The sequence below is a fragment of the Eptesicus fuscus genome, chromosome 21 (genome assembly GCF_027574615.1).
Source record: "Eptesicus fuscus isolate TK198812 chromosome 21, DD_ASM_mEF_20220401, whole genome shotgun sequence".
Taxonomy (NCBI): Eukaryota; Metazoa; Chordata; class Mammalia; order Chiroptera; family Vespertilionidae; genus Eptesicus; species Eptesicus fuscus.
This window is the reverse complement of record NC_072493.1, coordinates 44,515,350-44,525,917: the sequence shown is the minus strand read 5'-3', so window position 1 is coordinate 44,525,917 and position 10,568 is coordinate 44,515,350. Positions and strand designations below refer to the sequence as shown.

The following is a 10,568-nucleotide window of genomic DNA, read 5'->3' as shown; positions in this document are numbered from 1 at the left end:
GAGTGTCACGCTAAGTGAAATAAGTCAGTCAGAGAAAGACAAGGATCACATGATTGCACTCTTATGTGGAATCTACGAAACAAAATAAACTGATGAACGGAGTGGATCCAGAGACATGGAAGCATGGGACAGAGTGAGGGATCTCAGAGAGAAGGCGGGGGAGCGTGGGTGGGAGGTAGTCAACCAAAGAACTTGTATGCATATATGCATGGCCCATGAACACAGACAGTAGGATGCTAAAGGTCTGGAGTGGGGGTGGGGGTGAAGGGTGGGGCAGGCTGGAGGGAGTCAATGGGGGGCGGAACGGGACATATGTAAGACTTTCAACAATAAAGAATTCAAAAAAAAGAAAAATATATTTTTAAAAAATTGATTTCAGAGAGGAAGGGGGAGGGAGAGAGAGAGAGAGAGAGAGAGAGAGAGGAACATCAATGATGAGAGAGAATTGAGCCCTCAACCCGGTCATATGCCCTGACCTTCCCTGACCGGGAATTAAACCATGACCTCTTGGTTCACAGGTCGACACTCAACCACTGAACCACAGCATCCAGGTGCCATATGTATTTAAAAAAATGTTTTTTTATTGATTGATTTGAGAGAGAGACATCGATTTGTTGTTCCACTTATGCGTTCACTGGTTGGTTCTTCTTTTAAAAATATTTTCATTGATTTTTTTTTTTTTTTTTTTTTTTTTTTGGTGAGACAGAGAGGAATGGAGAGGGAGAGAGAAAGGGAAACATTAATGCGAGAGTACGACATTGATCAGCTGCCTCCTGCACGGCCCCTACTGGGAATCGAGCCGGAAACCTGGGCATGTTCTCTGACCTGGAATCAAACCAGCAACCTTTCGGTGCACAGGACAGCACTCAACCAACTGAGCCACACCAGCCAGCGCCATTGGTTGATTGTTGTATGTGCCCTGACTGAGGCTGGAACCCACAGCCTTGGCATAACAGGACGGTGCTCTAACCAGCTGAGCTACCAGCCAGGTTCCATGTGTACTTTTATTTAATCCTCATGGCAACCCTGCACTGTAGAACTTCTTATGCCTGGTCACAAATCAGGAAATCAAGTCCCGGAGGGGTAAGGTGGCTCAGGAGGTGTCATATTCTTCTTAATCGACGGAAAGAGCAGGAACTGGCTCCCAGGTCTCTCTGATTGCAATGCCTAAGATAGTTCCAACAGATCAGGAAAGTCATACACAGTAGTTTGTAAACCCACTGCCTGTGGGGATGTGAGGTCTCCAAAAATCAGCTGGTAGGTCCCCCTTCCCATAGAGGATATGGACGTTTCGGCCTCTCACTGGGTCCTGACATTTGAGTATTCCGCGTCGGTGCTCATCTGAGGAGGTTTCTTCCCCTGAAAGCGGATGGAGGCATAATACACCTCTGGCTCCTCCCTCAAGGTCGGGGTGGCCCCTGCAGAGCCGGTGGAGTCAGCCGGGCTGTCTAACTTGGGCGTCTTCTGCTGACCCTGTGTGGAGAGCAAAGAACAACGGGGTCAGAGCAGGGTCGGGGTAGGGGGAGGAGTCCCTGCAATGAATTTGATTGTAACATGGTCTTTGTTCATCCTTCCATTTTTTTAAAATAAATTTTTTAAATTTATTTTTTGTTAATCCTCACCTGAGAATATCTTTTTCCATTGATTTTTAGAGAGGGAGGGAGGGAGGGAGAGAGAGAGAGAGAGAGAGAGAGAGAGAGAGAGAGAGAGAGAGAGAGAGAGAGAGAGAGAAACATTGATGTGAGAGAGACATATCTATTGATTGCCTCCTGCATGCACCCCGAATGGGGTGGGGATGGAACCTGTAACCCAGATATGCTCCCTTGACCAGAAATTGAATTCACAACCCTTCCGTGTGTGGACAGACACTCTAACCACTGAGGAACACTGGTCAGAGCATTCTTTCATTCTTTTATTGAATGTTTCTCAAGGTCCCATTTATTCACTTATCCAACAAATACAGCTCTTATTGGTTGCTTTCCAATTCTAGTGACCTTTGTGGAAAATACTATTATTTTACGAAGAAAGGCTGTAAGTCTCAGAGAAGTTAGGTACTTCTCAAGGTCACACATCTACTGGCCATGAACTCAGCCTCTGGTCTCTCAGAGCTCTCCTATGTGCGGACACTGGATATACAGGGAGGTGTTTATGAAAAAGAACTCCTGTGTATCTCTCCTTTACTGGGAATCGAGTAAAAAAGATCCTCCTCCAATGATATGTTCTTATTGATTTATAGAAAGAGAGGAAGGGAGAGAGAGAGGAACATCGATGTGAGAGAGAAACATTGACCGGTTGCCTCCCGTATGTGCCCCAACCAGGCATCAAACCTGCCACCTTTTGGTGTATGAGATGACGCTCTAACCAACTGAGCCACCCAGCCAGGGATCTCCTTTACTCTAATGCCAAGCAATTCTCTGACACCAGCTGGGTGCCCTACAACTGGACTCAATTCTGACACCATCTACTTGAAGGTATTGTCAGATCCCACAGGTTAAAGGCTCAGGCCCACAGAGCCCCCACCCCCACTGCCACTTCAGATGCCAATCACAAGTCCAGGTTGCCACCTGTGCTTCTGACCAACTGGCTGTAAATCAGAGGTTCCCACGATTCCCTCCTCAAGTTCAATGAATTCACTAGAATGACTCACAGAATTCAGGGAAACAGTTTACCAGCCATAGAGCAGCTTGTTATGAAAGGATGTGATACAGGATACAGAGGAGCATCCCGATGAGGAGATGCATGGGCCCAGGTATGAGGCAAGGGCAAGGGGCTTCTGTGTTCTCTCCAAGTGCACCACCCTCCCAGCCCCTCCACATGTTCACTAACTTGAAATCTCCCTCAGCCCCATACTCAGCATTTTTATGGAGGTTTCATCATGCAGACATGATCAATAATTAATTCCATTTCCAGCCCCTCTCCCCTCTCTGGAGAATGGAGGCTGGGGCTTAAACTTCTAAACTTCTAATTATTGCTCAGTCTTTCTGGTGATCAGCCCCCATCCAGGAATCCACAAGAGTTGCCTCATTACACCCTGGCTGGTATGTTCAGTGGTTAGAGTGCCGGCCTGTGCACTGAAGGGTCATGGGTTGAATTCCTGGTCAAGGACAGGTACCTGAGTTGCAGGATTGATTCCTGGCCCCAGTCTGGCACCTATGGGAGGTAATCAATCGGTGTGGCTCTCTCACATCAATGTTTCTCTCTCTCTCTCTCTCTTCTCTCTCTCTCTTTCTCTCTCTCTCTCCCCCTCACCCCCACCCTCCCTCCGTCCCTTCCACTCTTTCTAAAAAATCAATGGAGAAATATCCTCAGGTAAGGATTAACAACAACAACAAAAATGTTGCCTCATTAGAAAAATAAAAGACCCTACTATCACTCCGGAAATTCCAAGGGACTGAGGAGTACAACCATTTTCTGCTACAGACTCATTCCTTGGCTCTAGAGTTACTGCAACATGTCTCAAACAAGGCTTTTCACTTCCTCTTCCTCCATTCTCTCTTGAATGCAACCCATTTAAGATACCTGCCTCTGTAAGGCCACCAGATCTGCCTTTGTCCAGGTCAGTTCTGATGCCACTTAGCTAAATTTAAACCACACGCCCCACAGGGTGGAAATTTGATTTTTAAGGAGGTACAATTTGAGAATGAGTTATTAACAGTGAATTTTTGCATTTCTTATGGTAATAGGAGCCTCATATTCAGTATATAAATATATATTGTGACATATTTTGCATTTCAATTATTATACTAGAGGCCCAGTGCACGAAATTCATGCACGGAGGGGGGTTGTCCCTCAGCCCAGCCTGTATCCTCTCCAATCTCGGACCCCTCAAAGGATGTCCGACTGCCCATTTAGGCCCGATCCCTGGGATCGGGCCTAAACGGGCAGTTGGACATCCCTCTCATAATCAAGGACTGCTGGCTCCCAACTGCTTGCCTGCCTGCCTTCCTGATTGCCCCTAACTGCTTCTGCCTGCCAGCCTGATCACCCCCTAATCACTCCCATGCCAGCCTGTTTGCCCCCAACTTCTCTCCTCTGCTGGCCTGGTCACCCCTAACTGCCCTCTCCTGCAGGGTTGATCACCTCCAACTGCCCTTCCTTGCAGGCCTGATCCCTCTCAACTGCCCTCCCTTGCAAGCCTGGTCCCTCTCAACTGCCCTCCCTTGCAGGCAGGGTGCCTCCCAACTGCCTTCCCTTGCAGGCCGGGTGCCTCCCAACTGCCCTCTCCTGCTGGCCATCTTGTGGTGGCCATCTTGTGTCCACATGGGGGCAGGATCTTTGACCACATGGGGGCAGCTATATTGTGTGTTGCAGTGATGATCAATCTGCATAGTTCTCTTTTATTAGATAGGATAGAGGCCTGGTACAGGGGTGGGGGCCAGCTGGTTTGCCCTGAAGGGTGTCCCTGATCAAGGTGGGGTTCCCTTGGGGCATGGGGCGGCCTGAGCGAGGGGCCTGTGGTGGTTTGCAGGTGGGCCACGCCCCCTGGGACGCAAGCGGAGACCCTGGTATCTGGAATTTATTTTCCTTCTACAACTGAAACTTTGTAGCCTGGAGCAGAGCCAAGCCTGGGGCTCCCTCCGAGGCCCAAATCCATTTGTGTTGGGGTTATAATTGAAACTTTGTTGCCTTAAGCGGGTGGGCCCGGCCAGGGTGTGCAAAAAGCTTTGCTTCCCCTGTTGCCAGCGGCAACCCTGGCCTGCTCTCTCAAGCTCCATTCTGCTGCCATTTGTTTGAATTTGTTTACCTTCTATAATTGAAACTTTGTAGCTTGAGTGGAGGCTTAGGCCTGCAACGGCTGGCAGAAAGCTTGGCTTCCTCTGTTACCTAGGGAACCTTGCTCTCTGTGGCTGTAGCCATCTTGGTTTGGGTTAATTTGCATACTCACTCTGATTGGATGGTGGGCGTGGCTTGTGGGCGTGGCTTCTGGTGTGTCGGAGGTATGGTCAATTTGCATATTTGTCTATTATTATATAGGATATTTTGAAACTCTATTTGCTATTTTTTTCATATCACTTCATATTATTGTTATTTTTTTAAACAATTTCTTAGGGATTTCTTCCTCAGTACTTCTGTCCTTTCATTCTTTTATTTTTCTCTTTCACAGATGCCATGTTCTTTGGAAGCTTGTTTAGACCATTTAATGGCCTTTTAGGCTTCCTCCACGTAAATAAAAGTTCACTTTTTGAATAAAAAGAATTATATATCATGGAGTTGGCGGGGTGGGGGGGCGGGCATCAGGATTTTAGAGATGCTTAGGTGGGGGCATGGCCAAAAAACAAAAACAACAAAAACGGTTGGGAACCACTGACTTAAACGGCCATTTCTCAGACCCTATCTTATCAGACTTACTAGCATTTGAAAAAAGGTGAGCACTCTCGCCCCCTTGAAGTTTCAATCCCACATGGCTACCAGAACCCAACCCTATACTCTCCTGGTCAATTATTTTTCTTCAGTGGTCTTTTTGCTCTTTTCACCACATCTCCCTGACTCTTAAGTGCTGGAGGGCCCCAGGGCTCTGTCCGAAGACCCCTTCTTTCCTTTGTGGCTTCATCCACCATCAGGCCTTGATGTGGAAGATCCCCAAATCTCCGTGCCTCCCATCTGGACTCCTCTCCTGAACTCCGGACTCTGGCCATCTACTTGTCATCTTCACATAAACATCTCAGAAGTGCCTCAAACTTATAGTAACCAAAACAAAGTTTGATTGCCTCTCAAAAACATACCTTCCCTGCAGAGTTGGCAATTTCAAAAATTGGTACTTCAGTTCTTTAAGTTGCTCAGGCCAACCACATTAGAGTCATCCCTGGTATCTATGGACATTTGTGGACATCTATGACTATCTATGGACCCCTATGACATCGTTGGACATCCATGACATCCATGAATATATCCATGACAATCAGTGGACATCTCTGACCGTCTTTGAATATCTATGACATTTCTGGACATCTATAATATCCATAGAGTTATCTTTGACATCTATGGACCTCTATAAACATTTAAGAGCATCTATGACTATAGGTGGGCCTCTATGACATCACTGGATATCTATGACATCTATGGAGTCCTCCTTGACATCTATTACACCTATGAGGTAAAGGCAGTGAGCTCACACCCAAGTGTACCCTATCATTCCATTGGCAAATCCCTTTGATCCCACCTTCAGAATGTATCCAGACTGCTTCACACCAGATTCATCACTGATGCCCTGACTAAGTCTGTTTTATGGTCTGAACTGTGTCTCCCAAATTCATATGTTGAAGCTCTAACTCCCAATGTGACTATATTTGGTGACAGGGCCTTTAAAAAAGTATTTAAATATTTTTAAACGGGGTCATTAGAGTAGGACCCAACATGACTTAAGTCTTTATAAAAAGAAGAGAGACCAGGAATGCATGGGCACAGAGAAAAGGCCATGAGAGAGCAAGAAGGTGGCCATGTGCAAGCTCGGGAGGGACATTTTACATTTTTAACGTAATAATTTGTAAAAATACAGATACTGACAAGTGGGAGATACTGACCGAAGGAAAAGATAAATGCGTGGGTGATGGCTGATCATGTGCTCAAAAACCTCACAGTGGTATCCTCTTAGGTTAGAGTTCAATGAGAGTCAGAACTTGGAGGATGAGCAGGAACAAGGTAGGTTGAGGCAGGCATGTGAAGAGGAGGGGACAGCCGAGCAATGATTCTGAGATGCAAAAAGCTTACTCTGCTGGAGGCGAATGAGCAGGTGAGTGTGGGAGGCACAAAGCATGGAAGATGACTGGTTTTTCCTGCCTCAAATGCCAGACCAAGTTGTCTGGGTGTTCGGCAGTATGGAGAACCAGTGCATTTCAGACTTGGGTGTGATGGGGACGAGAGGTGGGAGGGCTGCAGCAGACATGCTTTGCGGTGTATTAGTGCAGAAAGAGCTGGTGGAGGACTGGGCGGGACAGGGACAGGTCTCTGGTTGGATGTCAGGGACAAGAATACCATTGGTGAAATGGAGAGCCCAGCAGAAGTATATTTGAGGGTTGTATTAACCATGCGCATTTTATGTTTTGACATCTGGGCTTTGGTAACCCTAGAGAAACTGTCCCTGCCAGGACTAGCTAATTGCTAGAGAATAGTAAAGGACTTGCCTGCAAGTGTGACTTTCATATTGCAAACCAGCCAGTCCAATCCAAACTCCATGTCTATAACCATCTCCTTTATGGAACTCTTACACTTCCGACCAGTCCCCTCCTGCCCTGATCACACCAGACCAGGAACCAAACGAGAGACAGCCCCTACATCCCAAAGTCTGTTGAAATTATTCAAACTAGCTAGTCCTAAGCCTGCTTCCCCTGCCTCACCTCACCTTCCCCATGGAAACCACCATCAAGGTTCCTGCCCACGTTTTCCCCTTCACTCCCTTGCCTCCTGACCGACCCTGGTGCAGCCCTGTGTGGCCCTGTGGTGTGACGTTTTCCCCTCTTCTTGGGAACTGTGAGGAACAAATTGTGGCAGTGGTCTCCTGATCTGTTGGCCTGACATACCTGAATAATAATAAAACCTACATTTCCCAAAAGAGTGGGAAGGTGAAGAGCTTGTTTCTGGACACGCTGAATGGAACGCAAATGTGGGTCACCCCAGGAAGTGGGGGCAGGGTTGCATGCCAGGATGTTCATGTTACTCACCAGGGAAGCTGGCTCCATGGCAGTGTGGATATTGTCCATGCCCGTTGCTGTCCTGGCTTTCTTCCTGCGGGTCTTCACTCTGTTGGGAGACGCCAGGGTCTTTGACACAGGGTCACTCTTTGAGGCTGGAGTGAGTGACTAGGGAAGGTCAAGGGTGGGGCAAGACCAGGAGCCTTCATAACAAGACTTTAGAACAAAGTCCCTCCCCCTCCCCCTGCCTCAAGCCTGGCTCAGTGGCTACCAAGTAGATTCTCACCACCACGGCACCCCTTACCCTTGCTCTGGGCCCTCACAACCCCTCCAGGTCCCTATTCTCCACCTCTGGCCCACACCTGTCCCATCTCACACAAAATAGATGAGGCAGAGGCAGCCACCCAGCAGTGCAGTGACACCGGCTCCCCCGACGGCCGCCTGAACCACGTCTGTCCTTGTCCTCGGCTCCCCTGCAGACAAGAGAGACCTGGGTGAACTCCAAGCTCGATGAGCAGGCAGGTATCCCCTCTTCTCAAGCATGAAGAGATGGGTGCCCCTCCCCTCCCATCCAGGGCTGAGCAACTGGGTCCTCCAGAAGCATGGAGTGAAGGACACGTTCTACGTGACATCTCCTATCCAGTCCCCACACTCCTGTGCAGCAAACCTCATCTTTTCTAGGACCTGGGTTCTTCTCCATCTAGGGTTTCTCTGCCACAGACCTGAGACCTGGCTGCAGCAGGACCTTGAGCCTCAGAGTCCCATGGGCACTCCAGAGAGAGACACACACACAGAACGCTGTGGGATGCCGAAAGACCTGTCTCTTCTTCCCTCCTGGGAAGGTGTCAGAATCGTCTCTCCTGGCCTCCACTGGCCCTGTCGCTCAGGGTCAAAGGTCGTCTTTTGTCCCTCCAGAAAGAAGGTGAAAGTGGGGAGGTTCTCAGACCTTCAGGCAAGACCCAGATAGCTCTCCTAGTCTCGTCTGGCCATGCCTCCCAGGAGCCCAATGCCTGGGGTCAGGGATGTGTCTCTGGGCATCGACTGTCACAGTCTGAACTTCTGATGCCATCACCAATGGGAATAGGGCAGGAGGAGGATGGGGCTCCAGAGACAGGTCAAGGTGAGGGCCAAGGGGTGGGCAGGCAAAAAATAGAGATTTTCAGAGAAGTGAAACTACTCTACATGATATAATGGTGTACACATGTCATTATACAATGTCCAAGGCTATTGAGTGTACAACACCAAGAGTAAGCCATAATAATGAGTTTTGGTGGACAATGATGTTTCAGTGTAGGTTCATCGATTGTGCAAATGTCCCCTCTGGTGGGGGATGTGCGTGTGAGGGAGGGTGCGACAGGTTTAGGGGAAATCTCTCTACCTTCTGTCTCCTGGTCAATTTTGCTGTGAACAGCTCCTAAAACTAAAGTCTACTCTAAAATGTCCCAAGGTATTTGTAACTGGGGTAAGATAAAGAGCATCTGTTAGGGTGGGCAGGGAGAAGGTTGTGGTCACTCTGGCCAGACAGCGGTTGGAGGGTATTGGGGAAGAGGTCAGATAGGAGTGCTCACGTTTAATTGCACCCACACCTCCCTGCTGAACTCTGAAGTCCAGCTCTGAATCGACCAGACAGAGACCCACGTCAGTCAATGCCCCATGACAGAAGGCTCCTTCCCACCTGCACCGTCTCCTAGGCAACCACCTGGTGTTGCATTCTGTGGGGCACCTAGGACAGGAAGAAAGGAATTCCTTCTTCAGTGTACTGAGATGGGATAAGGATCATTTAGGCATTGCAACTTCCACCCTCAAAGAACACAGAAATGCAAGAGGGACAGGCTTTCTCCTGCAAGTCTCCTACACAGCCATGTCCCCAGGACAAAGCACCCAGCACACCTGCCTGGCCCTCCTGCTCTGCACACCCTCAGGGACCTGGTGCTCCGACCCAGCACTCACAGGTGACGTTGAGCTGGATGGTTCTCTCCACGGTCACACCAGCGACAGGAAAATGCACCTGACAGGTGAGGTTGGTGCCGTGGTCCTGGGGCCCTGGACTGAGGGTGAGCATGGAGGAGAGGCGGGTCCTGGGGCCCAGGGAGCTGTGGGCAGCTGACGTCCAAGAAAAGATGGGGGGCGTGCCCCGCTCACAGGCCCAGGGCACAGAGCAGGTCAGGTTCGTGGGGCGGCCACTCTCCAGGGTCCCAGGGATGAGGATGTCGGGTGTGTGGTTGAGGGCTGGTGAGGAGGGGGAGACAGGGGATCAAGAGGGAGGGTCCCAGGTACGGCCCTGAGAGAAGCCTCGGGCTTTGTTCCAGCTCCTCCCTCTGAGCCCAACAGGCTGTACCCCAACCCCCTCCCAGGATGGGGCCCATCCCAGCCCTGCTCGGAGCCACCATAACTTCCCCTGTGGCCTCTCCTGGAGCCCATTCCTTACCTGTCACTCGCACGGAGAGCATGTTCTTTTTGTAAGAATATTTAAACGTTGGGTAATTTTCCCTCTCCACCCGAAAATAATATAATCCATCATCTGTCCTTCTGGCGTCTCTGATGTCCAGGGAGCAGTTTTTGGTCTGGGGATTCCCGAGGAGGTAGAATCGGCCCTGGGTCCCCTCCTGCACTTTATGAGCCAGGTTGTTTGTGGCCACCGCAGCATCCTGGTGTTCTTTAGCTCCTTCTGGGAACCAGTAGCCATACGCAGCAGGAGGAGTAGTCCAGTAGCTCCTTTCTGGGATGGTGAAGGTGCAGGGCACAAACACGCACAGGCCCTTCTGCACTGTCACTGTTGGCACTGTCAGCGTGTGTTCTGTTTTCTGAGCCAGGGACTCTGCAAGAAAAGGAGGGTTAGCCGCAGCCCTGACCCACTCCCCTCGCTCCCCTCAGGCACTCACCTGCCCACAGTAGGGGCAGCAGCCACAGCATCTCTGACCTGGAGGGTTTCTGGGCTCC

The 10,568-nt window shown here is 49.6% G+C and overlaps 1 protein-coding gene across 2 annotated transcripts; it reads right to left on the bottom strand.

Annotated features, from left to right (window-relative positions):
- Positions 1 to 685: 685 nt before the first annotated feature.
- On the bottom strand, positions 686 to 10,568 carry CD33 (CD33 molecule). 2 transcript variants are annotated; one of them, XM_008154478.3, is made up of 7 exons: positions 10,511 to 10,568; positions 10,057 to 10,446; positions 9,579 to 9,857; positions 9,304 to 9,351; positions 8,005 to 8,101; positions 7,659 to 7,737; positions 686 to 1,473 (listed from the first exon to the last, which is right to left on the bottom strand). In XM_008154478.3, exons 1-7 carry the CDS (start codon positions 10,539 to 10,541, stop codon positions 1,300 to 1,302), a joined length of 1,098 nt encoding a protein of 365 aa, XP_008152700.3. In that variant the 5' UTR covers positions 10,542 to 10,568; the 3' UTR covers positions 686 to 1,299. The 2 variants fall into 2 exon arrangements, with proteins under 2 accessions (XP_008152700.3, XP_054567287.1); XM_054711312.1 differs by lacking the exon at positions 9,304 to 9,351.

Excerpts from the sequence above, each read along its gene's own strand:
- CD33 (XM_008154478.3), bottom strand. The coding sequence starts at position 10,541 with ATGCTGTGGCTGCTGCCCCTACTGTGGGCAG. Across the intron at positions 9,858-10,056 it reads GCTCTCCGTGCGAGTGACAG|CCCTCAACCACACACCCGAC; the intron begins GTAAGGAATGGG and ends CCTCCTCACCAG. Across the intron at positions 1,474-7,658 it reads CCATGGAGCCAGCTTCCCTG|GGTCAGCAGAAGACGCCCAA; the intron begins GTGAGTAACATG and ends CTCTCCACACAG.